This window comes from Plodia interpunctella, chromosome 12, assembly GCF_027563975.2.
Source record: "Plodia interpunctella isolate USDA-ARS_2022_Savannah chromosome 12, ilPloInte3.2, whole genome shotgun sequence".
Lineage (NCBI taxonomy): Eukaryota > Metazoa > Arthropoda > Insecta > Lepidoptera > Pyralidae > Plodia > Plodia interpunctella.
The window spans coordinates 3917032-3941963 of NC_071305.1; the positions used below are offsets into that span (position 1 = coordinate 3917032).

General features: G+C 34.2%; 3 protein-coding genes across 13 annotated transcripts; 1 reads left to right on the plus strand and 2 right to left on the minus strand.

Moving 5' to 3' along the window:
• Positions 1-156: 156 nt before the first annotated feature.
• Positions 157-9905, plus strand: flw (flapwing). Of its 4 annotated transcripts, none has more exons than XM_053752293.2 (8): positions 170-300; positions 722-787; positions 1917-2048; positions 2445-2660; positions 3106-3297; positions 3935-4086; positions 6517-6651; positions 8130-8267. In XM_053752293.2, the coding sequence occupies exons 1-8, from the start codon at positions 252-254 to the stop codon at positions 8166-8168; spliced, it is 981 nt and encodes a 326-aa protein (XP_053608268.1). In that variant the 5' UTR covers positions 170-251; the 3' UTR covers positions 8169-8267. The 4 variants fall into 4 exon arrangements, with proteins under 4 accessions (XP_053608269.1, XP_053608270.1, XP_053608268.1 ...); XM_053752291.2 differs by having other exon boundaries at positions 173-300; positions 8256-9905; XM_053752294.1 differs by lacking the exon at positions 722-787 and having other exon boundaries at positions 157-300; positions 8256-9905.
• On the minus strand, positions 9438-11269 carry LOC128674039 (uncharacterized). Its single transcript, XM_053752308.1, has 3 exons — positions 11005-11269; positions 10706-10915; positions 9438-10242 (listed from the first exon to the last, which is right to left on the minus strand). Exons 1-3 carry the CDS (start codon positions 11118-11120, stop codon positions 9921-9923), a joined length of 648 nt encoding a protein of 215 aa, XP_053608283.1. The 5' UTR covers positions 11121-11269; the 3' UTR covers positions 9438-9920.
• A 1620-nt stretch (positions 11270-12889) lies between these two features.
• On the minus strand, positions 12890-24616 carry Mf (Myofilin). Of its 8 annotated transcripts, none has more exons than XM_053752296.1 (8): positions 24479-24616; positions 21201-21317; positions 20653-20892; positions 18174-18419; positions 16830-16994; positions 15866-16090; positions 15627-15709; positions 12890-13206 (listed from the first exon to the last, which is right to left on the minus strand). In XM_053752296.1, the coding sequence occupies exons 2-7, from the start codon at positions 21289-21291 to the stop codon at positions 15639-15641; spliced, it is 1038 nt and encodes a 345-aa protein (XP_053608271.1). In that variant the 5' UTR covers positions 21292-21317; positions 24479-24616; the 3' UTR covers positions 12890-13206; positions 15627-15638. The 8 variants fall into 8 exon arrangements, with proteins under 8 accessions (XP_053608271.1, XP_053608272.1, XP_053608273.1 ...); XM_053752297.2 differs by lacking the exon at positions 24479-24616 and adding an exon at positions 24230-24380; XM_053752298.2 differs by lacking the exon at positions 24479-24616 and adding an exon at positions 21403-21587.
• Positions 24617-24932: the final 316 nt, after the last annotated feature.

The window sequence follows — 24932 nt, forward strand, 5'->3', positions numbered from 1 at the left end:
ATCAAGAAAATAATATATAAATATATATTATTTGAAAATTACAATCCACAGAAATCAAGCTGATCAGTAAAATGACAAATTTATCAAATAAAAAAATAAACAATAGACATTAAACAAAACGTAGGCACCTATCAAGAAAAACCAAAAACAACTCTACCTACAGCGGCGCAGCAGCGCAGCGCATTCGACGATGGTGTTGTGTGTGTGTCGAAAGATTTGACTTTTTGACGTAAATTATTCGTGTAGTAAATATGGCTGACGAACTCAATGTTGACAGTCTAATTCACAGACTTTTAGAAGGTAAAGATCAGTTTCCTTGCATTATTTAGTGCGTACTTGATTGTTCAATTCCAGATTGTTTTAATAGAATGATTTGATCCAAGCTCATTGTGTTCACAGTTGCGTAATTATATCACCGAGTATGTAGTGGTATAGAAACGTCAAACTCACAAATAAATCGATTATCCTAAATTCTTATCTGATTCTACAATTGATGTTCTCTCTTTATAGAACTAGCATATATCTATTTTCATCTTGGGAATGAACTGTAAAAGTATTTTACATTAGTAAGGCTACACAGAAGCTACCTAATCTATCGACAATAATGTCAGATTTCATAGCATGGTATACTTCTATGGGCCTATTGTTATGCTTTAATTATTACTTGATTTAAACATGTTTATTTTACTTTATTACGCTGCTTATTGATGGGTTACAACAGTATACAGGCTGCAACAGGAAACGGCGAGGCGAAAAGGGAAATTGAAAGACATCTTTTCAGGAGAATGTATGATCACATGAAAATTCTTCAGCTAGATTGTTTATTTCATTCTTCTTTAGTGACCAATACCAAGTGACAGCATCATAAACCAGTGGTCCAAATCTTTATGCCAATCCTATTCTTGTTGAGTTATTCCTATATAAATCTTATGAATTCCTTATACACAATGTTTTGATGTATAAGAACTCCATGGTCCTTTACTGGCTGTAAAGATTTAGCAGTATGTTACATGGAATGTTCTGTATTAAAATAAAATAAAACTTCTAAGTTTTCTGTAATTTTCAACATTGGGAAGTGTATTTGTGTTTCCATGTGTATGTCGCTTGAAACAATGTGACAGTGTTGATATGATATGCTTATATTTATTGTTGATATGATATTGTAATGTAAAATGTTAAATTAGCATGCCTAAGTAATTAGAACAACACTAGCACTATGGTGAAAATTTTCCTGTTAGTAAAAGTAATACAAATATATAATGTTTTTTTAATAGTTTGACATCAACAAACATTTTGGCACTAACTGGAAACATTTTCAGTGAAATGCTATTGTTCCTATTTTAAGTAATGATGATTATGATTTTTATAAAGTTCGGTAAAACATGTTCATGAATATATATATCTCATTTTCTATAAAGTTATTTGCATTATGTATATCCATTGCTTGCTTGGAGGTAATTATGTGGTCTTGTGCCTAGTGCAGTAATAAGAAATCATTCAGTTGTGTACTAGTTATTAAAAAAAACTAACCTATGTTAAATAGTAGTCAAGTAACCATTCATTTCTGTTGAAAGAGAAATCAATGTATTTCTCTTCATAAAATAGTTTTTTTTATTTGTCATGAATGTTGATTTGTATACTTTTAACATGGTTTTTGGTTCAAAACAATGCTTGTCTGGATTGTTATCCTAAAATGATTTCAGTTACAATCACCTCAATTACTAAACTCTGTTTAATTCTACATAGCAGTCTGAATAATCCGAAAGTGACCTAGATATAAAGCCTTTTAATAGTAAAACTTTTCACTAAATGTACTGAATAAAACTGTGCCAGATTATTTCATTTTACTTCGAATTAAACAGAGTTTAGTCATACATATATTACATATTTGATAATAAAATAGAAATTTGTTATAGTTCGAGGATGCAGGCCGGGCAAGACAGTACAGATGTCAGAGTCAGAGGTCCGGGGCCTCTGCACCAAGTCCAGGGAAATATTCCTGCAGCAGCCGATACTACTGGAGTTGGAGGCACCGCTCAAAATTTGTGGTAAACTGATGAGATCACTTTTGTTCTGATCCGTTCTCGTTATTCGCGCGTTCTTCTATTTGTTCTACCATTGGCTTGCATATCCTTGATGACCACAAGTCCTTACATATTAAGTTTGCACCCTATGCCGGGGTCAGGTGGAAGCAGCTTAGCCAGACATTTGTTCTCTACATTATGCAATGCAAGAAGAGAGATAACTTTAGTGATGACTTTTTTTTTTCTGTCACATAATGTAGAAAACCTACAATTATAATGAAATTATTGGCATCATAATAATATACAGTCAAGTGTCAAAAGGCCAGTGTACAAATATACAGAATACTAGTCCAAACATAACTGTAACTTCGTGTTTTTATAATTCCCAGTATTAGGTAATGCCAAATATTGTAATTTCAGGTGATATTCATGGGCAGTATACAGATTTACTACGTCTGTTCGAATATGGAGGCTTCCCACCAGAAGCCAACTATCTGTTCTTGGGAGATTATGTAGATCGTGGCAAGCAATCACTTGAGACTATATGCCTCCTGCTCGCTTACAAAATAAAATATCCTGAGAACTTCTTCTTACTCAGAGGAAACCATGAGTGTGCCAGCATAAATCGTATTTATGGTAAAGTATATTTTACATTAATCTAGTTTCTATTAAACTTCTGTTGCTGCAGCACAAAGTTTAATTAGTTGTTTTAGTTTTGTTTCACTTTAATCCTACTAATACCTATTATAAATGCGAGAGTTTGTGGGGATGTACTGTGTTATTCTTTCGCGCAAAATCTACTGGGCGGATTGTGTTTGTATATTTATATATTTGATTGCTTATGACCTTGTGTGTGTTTGAGTCATTCAAATAAAGCATTATTCTATTTTAGTTCATCATCATTTCAGTCCTTTTCTGCCCATTGCTGAGCACAGGCCATATTTCTACTTAATAAAGCATAAAAATAGCAATGGAATAAACAAAACTATTTGCAGCATCTAATCTCCTAGACATGTACTAATTACAGTCTATCTTTAGATAGAGACTCTATCATCCATTTCAATCAAATTATCCTCTACAGGTTTTTACGACGAATGCAAGCGCAGATACAACATAAAATTGTGGAAAACATTCACGGATTGTTTCAACTGTTTGCCCATTGCCGCTATAATTGATGAAAAGATATTCTGTTGTCATGGGGGACTGTCGCCCGACTTGCAGGGTATGGAGCAGATTAGACGGATAATGAGACCTACCGATGTGCCTGATACAGGTAAAAAATAAGTATAATAATATGAGGCTCTACCAATCAAGACAAGACATCCAACACTTGTGAAACACAATCTTGACACTGTTCGATGTTACATATGGGCTATCAGATACTTTATCAGCCAGCGGTGAAAAATCCCTTTTTCTCTTTGTAATTTTATCCTTGTGAAATGATAGGCGATTATCAAAAGATATGAAGCATTAGTGGGCCTTATAATCCATGCTCTTCAATCTAGTATGTGGCGGTTTTAATTGCGACAATCAGGACGATAGATTGAATCATAAATGGCTAATTTGTTGATTAACTTTTTATGTACTCCTGTGAGTCATTTTGATGTACTGTCATAGTGAGAACATCCTTGAAATATAATTTCAGGCAATTTCAGAGCATTTATTTAGAAGTTTGACCTTCACAAGCACTTTTCAAAATCATATACGCATGGGTAACCAAGATACGGATAGACAAGGAGTATACCATGACATACCACGCGGGCCCATTGCGGATTGGTCGGTTTGCAAACACTACCGGGACTCTGTTGTTTATCCATCTCGATTTTTCGCGATCGAGACATTAATATCATACATTTTTATTGCTCAAAATCCCATAAAGTATTGTTTAAGATTTAATTGAAATGTTTCAGGGTTACTTTGCGATTTGCTCTGGTCAGACCCAGACAAAGACGTGCAAGGATGGGGTGAGAATGACCGCGGTGTGTCATTTACGTTTGGACCCGATGTTGTCAGCAAATTCCTTAACAGACACGACTTGGATTTGATTTGTCGTGCCCATCAGGTAAGTACTACACACTTATTAAGTTAGTGCCACGGGCGTCGTGTTGTTGATTTATACATAGTGTGAAAAAAACTATAGTTTTGCTTTGATTTAATTTGTTTCCCGATATACTTATATGAAATGTCTGTGTTTTAATAAAAAATATTAAAGTTCTACTTTAGTAGAAGGATAGGGCATTTTCGAGGACGGCCCTGCCAAGATTACGGGGTGTGCCGTCGCACCCGGGCTCCAAAATATTTTGTTACCTGTTTTTACATTTTATTGAACCCTGTTATAGTGGATCAAATCTTGCAAATTTGTTTCTAGGTCACACTCTGTACACACTCATAAATTTGGACTAAAAAAGCTCAGTTTTATATAGCTATGGCTATCCTAGATGAATAGGATAGAGGCAGCACTAACTTTATTCTAATTTTCAAAAACTCTTTGTACTGTAATGCATTTTCGAAAATATATTTTTATGCCTTTTGTTTTGCGTGAAATTAATATTCAATTTCCTATAATCACTTAGTAGTTAGAATACAAACTAATAGAATCACCATCATAAATAGCTGGAAAGTCTATGGACAGATGTAGTCTATGACTTATAAGTCCACAAACAGTTGTCCAATAGCTACTACCATTAAAAAGGTGCTTGATGGTTTGAGCGAGTCTCATCACGTGTGTATTGTTTCATGTCGTGACATACTTTACATTCATGTCTAACTCTGAAAAACTAAGTCCCCCTGAGTAGTGGCGTAGTGTCGGTTATTATCGCCCGGGGCGGAATCATAATTTGCTGCCCCTTAGGTGCGAGGTGATTCTAGAACCCTATGGGAGAGATGGACAAGATTCGTTGGTGGTTCTCTCTTTAACGTGGCTTTATTTCCTAAATTAATATATTTTGAAATATTTTCATTGACTACGCATCAAAACCTTGACTTCAAATGTTAATGAGTAGTACTTGCGTACTGCTTTCACATTTGTATGAATAGAAACAAATAAGTACTGTATTATAGAACCAACTTGTTTTTATAAAAACTGGCCTAACCTTCTGAAAAATAATACAATCAACTACATAACCCTACCGCAACGCAATATGTAGATTAGATTGGTGTATATTTGTTTAATTAGTGCAATATAATTTCTTAAAATAGGCAATCATTAAGGAAATTATATGTATGCATCATGTAAATACTTATAAATATAAGATCACGTCTCTATAACCTGAAATAAATAACAATTAATACAGACATGAATCATATTATCTCAAGAAATTTCCTCCACTACCTACACGAGTCATTTTATCAAGTTGTTTATTTTATCATAATCCAGCACGGTCCGTTGATACCAATTCGATTCATCACGTCTCGCACAATTTAAATAGGTACATGGTTACCATGTAAACCATGTTGTGTCCCTCAACCTTCACTAAAAACTGAAATAGAGAAAATCTATTTATTTGGTAGATATCACATAATTAGCGTTATAAATGTCAATTTTTTACATAGTTTACCAGAACCAAATTTATTACCGCTCAACATAAATTGAGATATTACTTACACATAGTAAATAAAATATATTAGCCTGTTATATAGACAACCCTGCCTTATTACGCCAGAGTGATTCAAAAGCAGAGTACCTATATAACTTGGAACTGATTGTGCTCTTACAATGCATCTATTTATAGAACAGTGTTTCTTTTGTGTTGCAAACGGTCGGGGTGTGTTGCCAGCTTTATAGCAGTCTATTTAGAAAACTGTTTTCATTGCGCATACGTATACGTAGATTCCTGGTCTGAGGCTATTAGGTTGAGCCGTGTTCATAAACATTTATTCTTTATTTATTACTAGGCCATTGTAATGCTTATTATACTTTAAATACTATTAGTATGCTTTAAATTTTATAATTGCTGTAGATTTTTTTACAAGCATCACTGAATTTCAAGTCCACATATTTTGAGTATTATGTAAACTATTATTATCTCTAGACGTATTTGTCTTTGAAATAGGTAATTAGTTGAGGCGTCATCAAACAAAATAATCGACATAAAAACAGCCTTCCCTAATGTACTCATTATAATATTGAACACAATAAATAAAAAATAATACAAATACGGATTTCCTGCGGTCTTTGCCAATAAAGGGAAGTAACGAGGAAGTTTCAAGATTCGGTGAATTTATTGTATTTTCTAATGTTCGTCCAAGTGCTTAAATTATTCGCGATTACGATACGATTGCCTTACTGCAGACCCTGAATAGGCCTTTATATTCGGAGACGTACTTAACATCGATAACTATTGTTATCGATGTGAAGTACGTCTCCGAATATAAAGGCCTATTTATATATATACGTATATAGTTATATATAATATATTATAACGGCAGTAAAGTTTTCACAATAAAATAAATTGTTCTTGTTTATGCCTGAATGCACATTGTATCATTTTAGGTGGTCGAAGATGGATATGAGTTTTTCGCAAAACGACAATTGGTCACGTTATTTTCCGCCCCGAACTATTGTGGCGAGTTTGACAACGCCGGCGGAATGATGTCCGTCGATGAGACACTTATGTGCTCGTTCCAGGTAAGCTATGTTGAAATCATGAGAATTTTAGTCTTAATTTTGAGTCTATTTTCTGTGTGACCCGGGTCTCGCAAGTGTTCGTAGGGTCTTTGGATGATTATGGTTTCATGAAGTGATTTTAAAACAAAACTCTTTTCTGATTTTATCGATTTCTATTCCATTGACTGATTTTATTGATTTCTGATTTTATCGACTTCTAATCAATTAGTTTGATTACAAAGTACTCATCGAACTTTCATTCTGTATTAGAAATTCAGATGAGAGTTTCAAAGTTGGGACTAAAGTACTCTAGATTTTTACTATTATTTAAATAATGCATGGATGGATTTCTCGTCACGGTTAGAGTTAGTAAAAATTGACTTTGTTCAAGCACGTGAAGAAGGATAGTTCATGATTTACCTTTTTTATAGACCTTTCTCTGAGTAGGTTGTCATCTAGACTACTACTAGTTGAGCCACTCCATTTCATCGAGTAATAACAAAAATTTTGATTCAGACGGATTTTTTTGTATCATGATTTTGTTTCCGTCTATTTTACATGCCGTGGGAACCGTCCATGTTATTATATTAGTTTTTTTTTACAGATGGGTTAATGAAAACCACCATTTTCAGCCAAATTGATTTATTGCTTTACTTTTTTTAATTACTAAATATTAAAAAAAAGAAATCTTTGCATTTACCTTGTTTACATTAACCCATTTATGTTGAATGATACTAGTACTATTAGAAAAAGTGTGTCTTTGTTCTCTCATTTTTTTTTCATATTTATAGTCTTTATTTTTTTATAAATCCACCTCTTCTAATAGTAGTTTTAAAATTTTTCATTTTTTGCCACATTTTTATATTATTTTTCGATTTATAGAATCATTTTTGCCAGTATGTTTCTTTGATATACCTATTCACATGTTAATGAAATTACTTAACTGTCTTGGCCAGACGGATTATATAAATGTTAAAATAAAAATATACATATCAAGACCTTTGAACCTTTATTCCTCACAGAAAAGACATAAAACACTTTTTCCACACATTTTGAAAGATGATGTCTCTTCTGTCCTATTTTTTATTTTATAATTATTTAATACAAAATATTTTGGTGGTCTATGGCCAGTAATCAGAAAAAGGAATAATAATTAATTAGTCACTCTAGTTCGTAGACTAGCCCGTAGAGGTGTCCTAAAAATAAAATCTGGATATTCTTGGAGAGAACAGAGTATAAGAAATAGTTAATACTTTGGCTCAGAGAATTGCCAAAGTAAAAGTTCTTGCACTTTTTGGGCATAATGTGATTTATATCAATGTTTGTACTCTGTCTTCCCCATAAACTCTAAAGACGTGATTCGGCATATTTATACACCTAATATCATGTAGTAGATTCAGTAGTATCAGTATTTGTTCTTTTTTAATATGTAGTTAATTTTTTTTACACTTATAATTTGTTTTTCGACATAGTAAAATGGATTTTTATTTGGTGTATAGATATTGAAACCGTCAGAGAAGAAGACGAAGTTGCAATAGTTCTAGGTGTGTGGCTATTTTTTTCTTCGCACTAAACGTAAAATAATGTCTTCTTGAACATTGCCAAAAGTATTATTTGGTGTGTAGATATTGAAACCATCAGAGAAGAAAGCGAAATATCAATACAATGGCATCAACAGCGGGAGGCCCGCCACGCCTCAACGGTCACCACCAAAAAAGAAATAACTGACGTTTGGGATCCAGTGTGCTGCACAGTGAGAGGGATGCTACAAATGATTAATTATATCATGTATTATAATTATTACGTTAGTGTGGTCATTAGACATAGCCGAATAATATGTCGCATATTGTTAAAATTTATTTATCAATTTGCTTGTGCCTTCTTATTTTTAATTTTAATTATTAATGTGAGTGATATTAATTTATGAATTTAGTTCTACAACATTTGTGGATATTTGCATAGACATGAGCTATTCGGCGATGCCTCTGTGACTAGAGCTTCTTCGATCCCTGATGTGTCCTAATCTTATACCGGATGTACCCTGTTAAGTTGTTCTAACATGTTGATGTTGTAAAGAAATTGTTTCGTTGATTTTCAAGACTCGGGCGGGTGGCAAGCTATCTTTAAGATGCGGGCATTGGATGTATAGCGTATTACATTTCATATTTATTAAGTTGTAGGATCGAAAGCACATTTGCTTTGTTTATTCTGTAACTAATGTGCCTATAAATGTAAAGTATGTATAGGTCTCGTATAAGTGACGGTAATTTGTTGTTTTGAAAATTCTAGTTTTTATTAGGCAAAAAAATATTTTCAAAAATTAACAATCGTCCATAAAATTATCCCCTTGGTTCATTACATAGAATTTATTTTCCAAGTTTTATCCAGTTGTGGGACTGGCCTAAAATGATATTAACCTTCACCATGTCATGTCATAGAAATAAGTCTTACTTCCTGTCTAAACTGCATTGCATTCGCTTTATGTTTGGGAAGTCCAGCCCAGTGAAATTAATTAGTTATTTTGCACTCAGTATTACTCTTTACGAATTAAGTAGATATTCCAAATTATTATTTGGCATGATCTCCCAACTGAGGCTCCAGACTCTGCGCAGGAGGCAAGTCTCATGCATTGATATAATTTTAATTAAAGGTGGTAGAACAGTGTAGTCCTCGCAACAATAGTGCAATTGCTATATTATTATTATTAAATATTATAAAATTATATGCAGGTTTTGCATTGTACAATTTTATTTTTTAGCTATGTTATAACATGTCAAATGATTTTCATTAAATAAATATTATAACTATTTAAATTAAGAATTTTATTATTTCTTCTGTATGATTTGCATTTACTTGTAATTGAAAAATTGCACTGTAATTGTATCTTGTGCTCATTAATATACATTTTTATTCTTATGTACTTTGCTATTAGGATATCATTTTGACTTTAATATTTCCTTGAATATGATTCAAAGCTTTATATTTGACTGTTAGTAAAATAATATGTTGCTATGATAAAATTGGAAATTAGCTTTCTGTAATAGCAGAATAACAAGCTGTTGGTATAATTGGTGTACCAAATAAAGCAACATTAGATTTTTATGTGATTTAATCAGTAACACTTTAAAATATCACTAACAATTTATTCTCTATTTTCATCTACACTAGTTAAAGATAAGTTCAGAAGATTGAGTTTAAAATAATTGTAATAAAATTTCGTTGTACTTTTTCTCAAGTGTGTACAATTTTCTGAAATATAAATTTTATTCAAATAATATTGTTGTTCATTATCAATTGATTTCGAGGTCGTCATCATTCCATTTAAAATTCCTGACATTTACTCTGGTGGGTATTATCATTTTAACCAAATTTTGGTGATTTTCGACTTTGTCATTAATTTTGGTGATAAATTCTTCATTTTTTCGTTGGTATTTCTGAATGTCCATTTGCAAAGCCTTCAAATACCCCCTCTTTGCTGCAACAATGTCCTTCAATTTGTGAACTCTGGTTTCATATTCTTTTGCAAGAGATTCTAATAGAACCTTTTGTTTCTGCAAATTGGCTACATCCCTTGCTTTCAACTGAGCTTTTACGTCTCCAAGTTGCGGTCTCCTAGATGGAAACAATAAATTATAACAATCATAATCATTTGTACTTATTGCTATTATTTACAATAATGCCTATCTTTCTACTAAAATTCTTGCTTTATATACTTTTATCAAGGAACAATAAACATTAAACATAATATGAAATTTATTATTATCTTAATATCTCAGGTGTGTACACAATGCACAATGCGTTCAGGTGTGAACTACTGCTGGTGACAAGACTAGCAAGTAGAGATCCTCAGCATAAGCATTACATATGCAAGGATAAATTGTGTATTGGAAGTTTGTCTATAGACTAATTCATAGTTAATATTATAACCATGTCTGGCCTGTAGTCTTAAGAATTTTGGAATTTATCCTGGTGGTCATCCATAGCAATAATTTTCATATCCAACGAAGTAATTCTAAGAGATTAAATGGACTTTTAAAGTTTTTTTAGCATCTACAATAATTACTTTGATACTTACCATAACTGTTTTTCAGAATTAATTTCTGTATATTTTTCTTTTTGCTTTTCTAATATTGCTAATTTTGTAGGCATATTTTCATACTCCCACATTGAACTAAATTCTTGCACCATTTCATCAAGAATACCTTGTTTTAGACAATTGAACATTGGAACCCATTTTACCCTCCTCAGTTTAGCTTTGGGTACTGTGTCTAAAAAATCTTCAATCCTGTAAATGTTTATATTTTGTCAGATTAGCAACAATATTAATTAACAACATAACGATTTGCTATGATTGTATGTTCAAATGTATTGTACCTTACTAAATCAGCTATGTTGCTGAACTCTTTCAAGATGATAAGATTATCAAAGGTTATCCCAGGATTATCCATGTCTTCTTCAGCAGTTTGATTATTATCCATTTTCTCTCCCATCGTTAGACGCAATTGAAGAAATAAAAGGAAATATCAAGTTAGGTACTGTTTGTGAAGTTAATAATTTTAAAAATTTGTTTACTGTTTGAGAATTCAAACTAAAACGAAGCCAAGCTGCCAAGCTTCACCTGACAACGGTTACGATGTTACTGACATGACATTGACATATCAGCAATGGTGCCAACCAAAGCGCATAACTGCTCTATGGTTGAATGGTATTCTCGTTTCAGTCTCAGTGGGTATTAACCTTTACATCTGTGTGTACTCTCAAATTGTCTATGAGTTCGTGCAAAGTTTGTAATAACCACAGAACTGCTAAAGTAGGTTATGTACTCCTGTACGAAGTACCTACTTACTAATTCCATGGTTATGCTTAAGTATAATAACGTCTGTGGTATTCTAGGAATGGGCTAGACAGAGGTAACTAAACTATAAATCAATCTATAGGTATCAATATACATTCGCCAACGGACCCTAAGTCGTAGCCGAATAATATTAATTCATACTAATTAAATCATAAATTCGAAAGTCTGTCTGTTACGCATTCACGGCTAAATTATTAGACCGATTTTAATGAAATTTGTTAACGACGAAAAATTGATGTTAATTATTTTTAAAAGATAAAGATTATTTTTTTACAGTATCATTTAAAGCTAGCACATTATTTATATCTACTTTTTTATTTTGTTCAAAATTAGACTATCTCATCAACTGCGTCAGCGAAAGTTTAATTCTATTGGGATGATAGATGTCCTTATCACTGTACTCCACTATACTATTTTGTACGGTACAAATAAGTACAAAACATGGTAGGTAAATACAAAATGTTTCCTCTGTGCTGGCTGTGGTTTAGTTCTACAAGACTCGAAGAGATGGCTCTTGTGTGGCTAAAGATGACCAGTCTATCTATAGCCTGCCTTGGCTTTTTATCATCTAACAACTCTGTACCTTCATATAGCGGTTTTGTTAAACTTTTTTATTTTTTAATGTAAACATCGTCAATACAATCGTAGACAATTAAGGGTAAAAGATTTCTCATAAAAGAAAAACATTGATTACATTAAATTAAAATAAACACTATTGATTATTATCCGCACATCCCAGCTTCGCTCGGGTAAAAACTGTAAATTATACCACCCAAATCTACCTCTCAATAGTCGGGTTTAAACTATCAATTAGTGAAAACCCCATGAAAATCCGTGCACTAGTTTTTGAGTTCATTGCGAAGAGACAGACGAAGCTGAGGACTTCGTTGAGTGGAGGATGAGTTATCACTTCCTCCTAGAAAGTGAGGGAATCCCGTAATAACCGATTTAGGATGTTGCTGACTTTTGGCCACATGCTTAAACCCGGGAGAAAAAAAAAATGTTTTTTTTTATTTTTCACATAAGTTTGTGATTGAAAAATTGTCAACAGTTTTCTTAATCTTATGTCCCGGGAAGTGCTAGTGTAAGTGACACATTTTACTAACTTTTGCTTACACACGATAGAGCCTCTGTAGCACGGGGTTCCCGTATCATTGATTGATACAGCTGTAGCTACGCCCCTGGTCCGTGGCAAATGCGGTCTGTGTTCGTGGTAAGCTTAGTATTTACGTAATATCTGCCTACATATCAGTTACATACCTAATATCATCAATGAAGTTCAAACATGAATCGCTATCATTGTCTTCCTTACTTTTATTCCACAATTTGGGTTCTGTAGGTATGTGGTAAATATCAAGATTTGCAGCAAATTCTTAGGTAAGTATATTGAATAGAAACACAATGGAGTTTTTGAATATTTTATTGATTTTTTTATTTTTTGGAGTACATAAAAATATTTTTATTTAAACAAAATTAATACAGCATAACAAATATTGTATCGTGAATTGACTATGTTATAGCAGTCTTTGAGATCCTGTATGAAAATTTGTGAAAATGACTCAAAAAATGGTTTAGATTCATAGTTTTATTTTTACCAAACGATAAAATGTTGATTTTGACATAGTCATCATTGTAAACGATTATTTATAAAATAATAAATTAAGGATAATTATGTAGATAACTTAAAGTAGATCCGATGAACCGCCCTTAGAAAGCAGCAGCTGAAAAATAAAATGTTTTTTTAGCTTTTAATTCAAATGAAACGGAACGTTGTAGACAGACAGCCAAAATTATTTTACACTTTTAAGTTGCCTAATTTGTTTTTTTATATATAGCAGATAAACTTATTTCATATGAAAAGTATTACAACATTTTCAAAATTATGGTTTATGAAAATATATTATTATCCCATTGAATCACTTTTTTGGCTGACTGTACATAATGCCTTAATTATTCAAGAACCTTAAAGAATCGATGATTTATGTAAAATATACATACACCTATGTACATGACTTTCTGGTTTATTCCACTTTGAGCACCTTCACCTCTAAGAAGTGGATTTGACCGATAGGTGCTGCGCAAAGTGAAATTTTTTGTGTGATCTTTTCACCATGATCTCATTACTCCTAGGTGATAGGTACCACAGATATACCTCAGATGTACCTCAGGTATAGCTCAGATGAATTGAGTCGACTTCTTTGTTCAATTCACCCAGCTGATTATTTGAAACTTTTATGATTCTAGTGGAGTTTTATCACATAATTATGACCTACGTACAACATGAATAAAACTCCCAAAATCAAAGTAAAGTTTTTATTTAAACAAATGTAATGAAACTGTATTGAACTGTGGGTGATAGGAGTCAGAGGTGAAATGGTAACTAGGTACTGAACGTCTTTCATCTTTAATCATGGTAGTTCTGATCAATACTGCTATAATGCATTTTCTTATGTCTGATGATTCTTCTAGTATGCGCGTACGCGTTTCCTTTGTCGTTTGTTACGTGTTTGTTACACTACACACGTCTGTCATGTTTAGGTACCTAGAAAATTCAATTTATGTACAGTGTACACTTTTAATTGAAATAAGTATATGTACCTACATGTCCGTCCTTTTACCGGCTTTCATAGTAACGTAATTATAACTAAGTACACTTTAAAATTAAATTTTTAATTAAAATTTTAATTTAGAAATGAATAAAAGATTGTGCATAACAATCCCTTATTCATTTATAAATAAAATAAAATAATTAATTTGTGATGTGTAAAGCTGTTTATTGACATACGAGTATATACTTATTTATATGAAAAAGACACATCAAACTGTTAACATTTTTAGACTATACAATTGAGTGGGTAAAAAAATATATGGTAAGTATATATTTTTTTCTAATTATGAAATGTAGACAGGATAGTTTATAGACATTTTTATATCTTCTCATACAAGAAAAAGGTGCGCGTATTAGAAACGAGCGCTAATATATTTTTGTCCCTCATCGTGCCCGGTATAACAATGCCTATCTTACCGCTTTGTATAAAATTGGCCGGGATGTTGTATAGAAATGTTATCACTCATTGGAGCTCGTTATCACACGTTTTATGTGTGTAAACAATATACAAACCATAATAAGATAGGTATTACAACGTTTAGTAAAGTTACACAGTCGTAGCTCATGCCACGGAAAATATAAGATGCTATCGTGCTACGTCACTCAATGTTACTTTTTTTTATAAAATACTAACCAATCTGTCTGAAATTTTTTAATGAAAAATTATTACTGTAGGTATTTACCTACATTACTAGTAACATTTTCATTGAATTGAATTCATAGATTTGGATATTTAAATATATAGGCATAAACTTTAATTTGTTTACATAAACGACAAAATGGATTATTATTTGTCTTTTTTAATATTTATGTCGAGGTGCAATTCATATAATCCGTATAATGTTTCTGAATCTTGAAGGGAATTGAAAAATATTCATGTTCATGAGTAATATTTATAAACTCGCATGACTGATGTCCATCATTCCGTGGTTAGAAAATGTCGTATATGTTTCAGACTTATATGATACTTAATCATGAGTTAGAAATATACATTACTGTTAGGTTAAAAACATGTGTGATGCTTAAAATGCGTGGTCTATAATAATTATAATATAAAATAAATAATAGATGGACAAACAATTCTTGACGGAAGTTATCTACAACATGAGTGTATGTAATCTTACATGAGTTTGATCAAGGCATGAATGGTTTTATGATTGTTTAGAAATAAAGAAGTGGATTTGACTGATATTGGCAACAACATTCTACGAGCAGGAACAGTCCAATTGTCTGATGCCAGGACTACACTATCAGCCATGATCGTGGCGACTCGAATATTGAACATTGCTAGTATTTCCATTCGTTGATAAGCAATGTAGGTACGTCCTTTTGCCATGATCACTTGATAGTCAAAAAGCCTTTGCTGGCGTTATGGTTAGTGTTATTGAGACTAAACTAAATACAGCTTGTAGCTATTTCCATCAGAAACTTGAATATACAGGTGCTGGGGTCCAGTAGACATTTTCTATCTACATATTAATGACTAAATTCTACAAAACCTTGTAATAAACTGGATCAGTCCAGACCAGATACCTGGTTGTTGCTTTATAGACTACGAATGAACGGTAAAGTCCTGCTCAGATCATCCACGGTGAGTGAGTCTGCCACCATTAAATCTGTCATAATTAGAGAATCATTAACATACGATTCAATAAATAAATATAATAAAAAATAAGTTAGTGTCATTTTGTGATGGTGATAGTCAGCAGGCCGATATACAGCTCAACACCAAAGCTGCGTGTGATCGTGCGTATGTACAGCCACCGACTAACCTAAAGGCCTGATCGGATGTTTGTCCCAGAGGAAGGTGCGTTTGACCGGCGACAGGTAGGAGTCTCTGATGTAGGAGGGGCTGCGATCCCAGCGGGCGAGGGGCTTCAGCTCCGGCCAGTCGTACCAGAAGGGGTCCCGAGTGATGGCCGATATCGGCAAGGACGGGCTCGGGTTGAAAATATCTGCCCAAGGCCGGCGGCCGGCGGCGGAGTACAGCGGCGCACCTGGGACGCCAAACCATTAATGCCGGGACAACAGACACGGCTGTGGCCCGTGCCGCACAGCCCTGCACTTCGTCATCGCCCAAACAACAGGAAGCGACAAGCGATCAGTATAGCAAGATGCACGACGAAGCACATTTTATGCGGATGCAAGATTGGCTTTATTGATTTGACGGATCGGATATCATGACATGATTTATGATTCGATCTCGATCTTAGAAAATATCTATTCTTAAACATGTAACTACATGAAACACAAAATTAAGTAACTACTTAATTTTACATTAAAATACAACTTACAACAACTTTAAAAGAAATTTTACTAATGTGAGTGTTACCATTTAATTTTCAAAATGTTAGTGGTTCGATCAATTTTACACCTATTCATATAAAAATATGAAAAAGTTATTGAAGCCTGCATTCCTCATGCTGATTTCGTATCAATAGAACACGTACACTCGTTGGATGAAGATTGTTTCTTATCTACATACTGCGTTATAGACTACCTAAATAGGATAGGAGGAAAAGATTTGGTGAGTGAAAATGTCTTGATTTTTCAGTCACTGGAAGCGTTATAATATAGAGGTACTATTGTGGATTCATTGTGGTTTGCACTATTTACAGTGGGTATTATTCAAATCTACAACACATGTGAGAGAGAAGATGGGTGTTTGGCCCGACCTATGCAGAAAGGACGTGACGAAGATACAGGAGGCTTAGCCTAGGGGTCTGTTGCCCTTACCGTCGGCATCGTAAGCGACCTCGCAATCGCGGGGCGGGCTAATGCGGGGCTTCACTGGCGTCGGCGACATCCCTCGGAGCGAGCGGTCAAAGCCTGCCCATTTTTCTGCTTCGGCGAAAAATGGATCCTTTGTGAACGCGTCCGAAATCCGCGCCGGCAACGCTCCTTCATGGCAAGTCTCATAGTCAATAGCAACTCGATATCTTACACACGCGTGACCCGAACGTCATACTTTATATTTATTCTGACTTTATTTACCAAACCGGTACAAAGGGCGGAATTATGGTTAAAATCATTCTCTGCCAGTCATCTTTCGGGAAAAAACTACCAAATGCAGAAGTTATTTATAGTGTTGAGTTCAGTGAGTGTAGTGTTCTTGCGATTGTGAATACGCAGTTGCAGTGAACATTCCTAAATGAATGCTGTTTTGCATAATAAGTATATTTACAAATGCTCTCATGCACAAGTGGCGGCTGTGCTGGTGGAACGAGTTATTACTTACGAAGATTAACATTCATCGTTATGATTTAAACACAAACTATTCCCATTATACTAACACAGATTGAGGTTCTAATCTACTAAATCAAAACACGGATTGGTCTTTTATAATTTAATACAAAAATATTATATAACGTGTTAAGTAATATGGTAAATAAAATTTTGTACTTTTCAACAAATTTTGTATGGGGTTTGCTAAGTTCTGTCTAAGTATTTTACAACATAATATTTTAAAGTTTTCATGTTCACTATTAGTATATAGCTATTTATATATTTAAAATTATCGTAGATTGGCTTGATGAGTTTGAATACAATGTGGTTAACTAGCAATAAAACAAATGCCAAACATGATGCGAATTGATCTTATGTACATTAAATAGATAATTTTGAATTTCGATCTTATTATTACCTATCTCTATATTACAGCATTGATCTTTATTCTGTATGTAACCTTAATGTTCGTGGATAATTATTTTAATAACAATATAAAAAAATATGTTTAAAATTGGGTCTTAAAATATTATTTTCGACAAAATATCACTCAGATAGATTCACATAAAATTGAATCTATTGGGTGATATGAGTCATTTTTTGATATAAAAATTTACATCCACATAATTACGTACGAAATGTCCCAAATTGAGCATACAATTTTCAAAATATGATCACAAATGGAAGTAGAAATTTCGTACGTAACTTATTTTGGACCGCTTGAATGCTCAGGATTCGTTGTTCCGTATTAAAACCTTCGAGACACCAAAAAGTCAAATGTTGTTATTGAACGAACGAATCATGACATCATTGCATGATTTATTCTAGATCGTGCAAAGAGTTGTTAGTATTTACCTGTTCCCCAGTGCGGCTTGTTGTCTGGTTCATATTCGATGCCTTTTAGGCTCTTCTCGAAGGGGTTGGAGGTGACGATGGGGGCGTTGAGGTCGGTGATGGGATATGCCCTGTCCTTCAGGTAAAGGCCGTAGCGGGAGGGGTACAGCCTGTCGATGGCGGCCAGCCTGTCTAGATGGTCTTGCCACGCCTTGTGAGCGTCGAAGGGGTCGACGCCTCGTCGGACGCGCCTCGGCACGTGGTATACTGTTTTGGAATAAGAATTGGTATAATACTGGCCGAAGATTGTTCAAATAAAAAAAGAGATTCGTCTAAAGAATCTTTTTTAGAGAAAATAGGAAAGACATGACAAAAGAATAAAGATTTGTGTTCTAAAGAGTCTATAGAAAATTAAATGACATAAATAGATATCAATTATTATTCAGGGAGATAATAAAAAAAAACCCATATTTATATGGAATTCTTCAGATTTGAGATTAGATTAGTAGAATCTAATATGCTGAGCGAAAGCGTTAATGATAATGATGTTAAAGGGGACATATAAAATACAGCTAACTGAAGAACTCACCTCTTAATTGCATTCCTGGGAAAACTATTTAAATAAATAGAAATATACAAAATATGGGGTTATTTATTTGGTACTTTTACGGGGCATAAATAAAGTAAATCGTGTCACCTGACAAATGCTAGAAGATTTAACAATGACTTCGATGTAACATTCATGGATTTACAAGTGTGAAGTGCTGTTATGTATAAAATAAGAGGTGATTTCTACTCAATGATCATGCGATTATTTAGCGATGATTCCTCATATGAAGGAGTCGAGCTCAAGCAACAACATTGATAATACATTACTGAAGCAGACATACTAGTGACGATGCCCCTACAACATATAGTCGAAAAATGAAATAATATGTAATATCACAGCAATATTTCCATAAATATTCGTATATTTATGTTACCTTCGAAGAAATAAAATTGTGTTCATAAAATATAAAATGAAGCCTTTTTATAAAGCTTGATTCGATCTGTGAAATATGATCTGATAGTGCCTCAGAAAATGTCGACAACTCTATAAAATTACAATATAATGTCTGTGTGTAGTACTCCATGTAATGTTAAACCGAATCATAAAACGTTTAAATTCTGATCTCCGAGCTTATGACAGGGTTCACATCAGATTCAATATTTCCAAAATTTATTTATTTTTAAATAAAAAAATGATAGAAAGTTAAATATTAACATAGCAGAATAAGCCTGCATGGATTCAATGTAGGCATACATATTCTCAATAAATATAACTGCATTTTGGTATGATCTCCGTGCAGTTCTTTAGTTCTATTTACACTCTAAAAGTTAGATTACTTTAGAAGTACAATTATGACATAGTATCGTGGCATTTATGTATAAAGTTGTTCCGAAATTAATTTAAACTCCTCCGGACACCTTTGATCCTGAAAATAATTGAAATGGGGACCTTGAATGGGTGCCAATTGAAACAAAATCGAGTGTGAGGATTTCTAGACCTAACCATGTCGACTGACTGAAACAAATTTTTTATCAGTGGTTACGCCTGCAACACACGCGCCAGCCCATTGACAGAATAACATCACCACGTTTACGTTATGATAATGTTTCAAAAAGTTATGTACAGTGGGTATATTACACAGATTATCGTTCGTCTTCGTTATTAATAGCTGATGTAAAAATGTAAGGCCTTGAAAATCCAATTTATCGTGTGCCAAAACACGATCGCGATTGCCAATAGATTGACAATACTTCAATGCTTTGATCCACATTTAATTAGGTACGTGTTTGTGGTTTAGCAGAGCGGTCCCTTTATTTACAAATGTCAGGAAATGTCCGAGAATTATAAAGACACGTTATCATTTAACACTACTTCCGTAATAAATGATTATTCACTATAGCTCAAAAGTAATTATGCAAAGTAAGGAAAAACTTTTTTCATTTCTCATACTCGGGTAGTAGTTTATTTGGTAATTAGGTCTGCCTGGAACTATTTGAAAACGCAAATTAAAAAAGTAATCTTGTGAGTTACTGAGCCAGTGTGAATTAAAAAAAAAACTTAGCAAGATGGAGACTCGCGTCGTGTTCCATATTAAAAATGTAAATATACGAAATGTACTATTTTTTTACTTTCTTTAAGAAGGTATATTAATTTGAAATAAAAATTAAAGTGTTTGCCATGATTGAAAATCACCATTTCCAACTCAGACATACCTAGCTAGCCTATCTAAGTACCTCGTTTGATTCTTTTCGAAGTTTGGCTATTGTCCATTGCCATAACAAAAGCGTATACCTATACTAAATAGATAATACATGCTCGCAAAAAAGATATGGAACGTAAATGTTATTTCTTTGTAGATTTAAAAAAAACAGTTTGTAAATAAAGGGAAGCAAGTGTAGTTAGTGATGTTGAGGCGTTAGTGTCGTGTATCTAGAATAACATGAAACTGACCTGGCCTGTACCGGTCGAGCGAGCGAGCGTAATTGTGCGCGTAGATGGGACGTGGGGAGTAGCCGTAGACCTCGCGATGGACGGGGAGGTAGCGGTATCCGGGGACGGTGATCCTCTCGGCTGCGGCGATGGGGTCGTCATAGATAGACTTGCTGTAGGGGTAGGAGGAGGACAGCAGCTCGGGGAACACGCTGCGGCGCGTGGGCCTGTACCTCTCCTCGGCCCTGATGTCTTCCGATCCTGAGGCGGATAAATTGCAGGTCAGTTAGGTGTTTGCAACTGTCTATCTCATCTAGCGCATTCTCGGGTGCGTTGCGAGTCATTGTTTGTATATATTATGCGACTCACATATTTTCTTTCGGCTTTTCTTCTCAGTGATCGGTCCGAAATGCCAAAAGAATGTAGCATTTTTAGAAATACTATTTTGTTAATCAAATCAAAGCATTTATTCAGAAATTACCTTATTTAATACCTACTAATTAAGTTTAGCTACTAGGTGCACATTCAACATTTAACGCCTTACGTATTGATTCATAGTTTAAACATACCTTTTAGAGATCGCACAAAGGATTGCCAAAATCTGGCTTTCTTTGATGGCGTCTCGTTTCTGCCAATCATTTCTAAATGACTTTTAAACATTTTGGCAGATTATGTCGTGCTCGTGTCTGTAACAAAATAAATTTGATTCGGTTACCTCGATAATCTTCTAATGTCTACGGTATTCATATTTTTAGATTAAAGGGCATTAACCTTGATTTGGTTGTAGTTATGATAAAAAACAAAGTACAGGTGACATAATTGAGTACAATATCGTGCCCGTCCCTCGTAAATAGACCAGTGACGTGTAGAGAGTTAGCAGCACGCCGCAAATAGCCCGGGAGCTGCCGTGTCGGATAGCCGTGGTCTTGGACGCGAGCCAGCCCCCCGCCTATGTCGAGGGAAACTTGAAAACTGTTTTTACTAATGTCTGCTCACTGCCTGGTTATTTTCGAGATTCTGGCGACCTTGTTGCCGGTTCCATTCGGGATAAGTCAGCGGCCTGCCGTAATTTCTTATTACGTAAGATGAGACTGAAGAATTGGAAATACTAAATGAGAGATTACGGCCTCGGTGTATTTTGGTAGGTTAGCTGAAGATGCTGTTAGCTTTGATTTTGAGTGAAGTGGAACAGATTGGCGTTGAGTGATTTAAAGATTTTATTACGATATTCGTTTAATCATAATAAAATTAACCTCAATAATCTGGCAATCAGTATTATTCTTAGTATTTCAAAGCAATGCGACTATAGCAATGCTTTAAATTTTATACACAAGTTTTTTTGCAGACCTAGTGTACTGAATTTATTTATTTAAAGGTTTATATACACTAAAAATACCGAAGTTACTTTTTAAAAAATAAATAATTCAAATTTAAAACACATGAACCGGAACAAAATGATATTTTGCTATCGTTCGAATAGGAATACTATAAATGAAATCAGTGAACCACTTAGACTCTACAAAACAGTAAGAAACTTAAAGTCTGGAAATATAACATCCTTTATCGAATTATTTCAATGTTACCGTTTCTTAGTATAGTACTTGGAATAGTATATTTGTTATCAGACCAGCATAATCATTTATTGTAGATAAATTAACTCATTGTAAATGCAGATCTGCGCAGTACGGGTTTACTATTTACATTTCACTTCTCACTATCGAATCGATTCAAAATGAAATACACCGAACCAATCACATGGCTGTGTAGTTGTCATTGCATCACAATGGCACACTGTGATTGGTCCGCTGTGTCTCACTTCCAGTCGACTCGATAGCGAGATGTGAATTGCTTGCAATACCCTACTTAGCCCCAGAACTGTTTTCGAGCGTAGAATCGCATACTATGTAGATAGGTATTTATATTTTAATGTAAACATACCCATTGCGATTTACGTGACGTGATTATGTACACAAATGTGGGTTTATTACAATCATTTGGTAATTTGCGTCAGAGGGTTAAATTTAGAAAAACAGAACGCGATTCATCACTAGGAAAGTAGGCACTTCATTCTGCATCTGTGTTGTTTGCAGCAATTTGGAAGACATTCATCTTTAGGGATGAGACACGAATATATTTGTTGTATTACTATACTACTCGACCCTGTTTCGTTTCTCTGAAACTGGAGTCTATATGATGATTGTATAATTGTTGTTTGCTGTGACAAAATAAATGACAAATTTCTACAATTGCACTTCCTATATCACTAGCAATACAATTTAATGTAGCACATAAATAACTTTCTATATTATTTTTTTATATTTTCTATACTTCATTTTCATTTATATATATTTTAATTTAAAAATACATCGACCAAAGGAACATTATATGAACATCGAAACGGCAACGAAAAGGAAATTGGCAATATTCAACACAAATAACGATAATGAAATAAGCAAATGAATATTTTAAGGTGGTCATCATTCATTTATGCTTTCATGATGGTCATATTCAATTATGTTATATACCTATGTATTTTAAAAAATAACCTACCTACGTACATTGTGCTTTTATTTACAATGCGTATAGTAAAACCGGTAAATAAAAAATACACCAAATACTTAAACAGATAACAAAATAAAGTATTTTATTATTCAAATGAAAGACTATAATATGAAAGAGCAGCATTTTCTAGCATAATTAAAATCAAAAAGCGAATGACATTTTTAAATTAGTTTTAAATTATTCAATTTCTGAAAATGTAACTGCAAACTTAATTAAATAAAAAAACGTTGTTATAGTTATTAGATACATTGTCTGTAAGTGGTGTCCGCTTATAAATGACATCACAAAACAAACTCATGTGTATTAGGACTTCCATTACTGTTTTATTTAGGTCAAGAACGAAGGCCAATGTCAAAACTGTTTTTCCAAATAAATATCAGCGAAAGAAATGTGAAAGTTGACCAGACGCGTATAAAAATAGACGCTTGCGCAACGTCGAACTATTTTCGCGTTCGACTGGTATTTATCGACATTTAGATAACCCGTTAAAAAGCATGCGATTGTGAAACGGTTACGAAAATATACGAAGGCGTCGATTTGGCGGGATCGCAAATTTGGCTCGGGTGGAGTGAGGCCGAAAATAGGCGCGCGCGCAGCCGGATCGGATCTCGGCATTCCCGGATCCGTGTGTCGCGCGACAGGTGTGGCGTGGCGTGGCGTGACCACCATGACGTGACGGGGATCATGCTTGCCTTTGTGACACGTACTTCCTCATATTGATTGCATGAAATTATTGTTAAAATTATCATACACTGTGAATTTGTATGTATTTTATGTACATGTAATTGAAAGTCTAGATATAAAATATTTGATGTATATAATCTAACAAATATTGTTAAGTTATTTTAAAGAATCCCACTCACAAAATGTATGAAAAATCACTGATGTCTGTAATACTTTATTACATATTTCAAAATACACACAATTTACGAGTGTTCATATTTCAATTGATTATGTAAAAAATATGACAAGTATTTTAAGTAACTGATATCACAAAATATTTATCTTGAGCACTGAGAAATAGGCCGTAACTTACGTGCAGAAGAACCAATGTTACCGATTGGAAGTCAGCTTGTCTCGACTAAACACCCGCGAAAATGCAAATTCGTTTTTCAAGCCGTTATTCAAGACTAGCCGAGCGAGACGGCGATACAATTGCGCAACTTGAGAGAGGGACGGGGCTATACGCACTAGGTAGACAACGCGATGGGCGGATCACCGAACAAGTTACACTTGGCACACAGCCCTTAGGGACTTAGCATTAGAACACTGGACGATATCTTACCGATTAAAATATAGGTCGTTAAAGAATAGTTGTGTTGTGTCGTGGACGAGCCGACGTCGAGTGTCGGACCGGGGCGGGCGCGCACTGCCCGGCCGCCGCCCGCCCGAGCCCGCCGCCCGACTCCCCGCCCGGCCGCCCGCCCTCCCGCCGCCGCCCGCCCAGCACATTCACCAAGCATATTACTTTGCTCATGTTTTACTACTTTCCAAGTCTATGTCCAGGATATATCGAGCGTTTTGCACTCGCACTGTTACCGTCATTCCGTTGAAGCAGATTGTTTGTTTACAGCTTTTTATTCACAGTCCATTAATTTAGTCTTATTTATCACATAATTCGATGATGTGTTTTAGTTTCTGTTTGACAAATTATGCGTATAGATAGTATACTTCATACTGCAAAATTTGCCAAATGTATCAGGTGTTTTTATTTATAAACCACACATATTTCCATATAT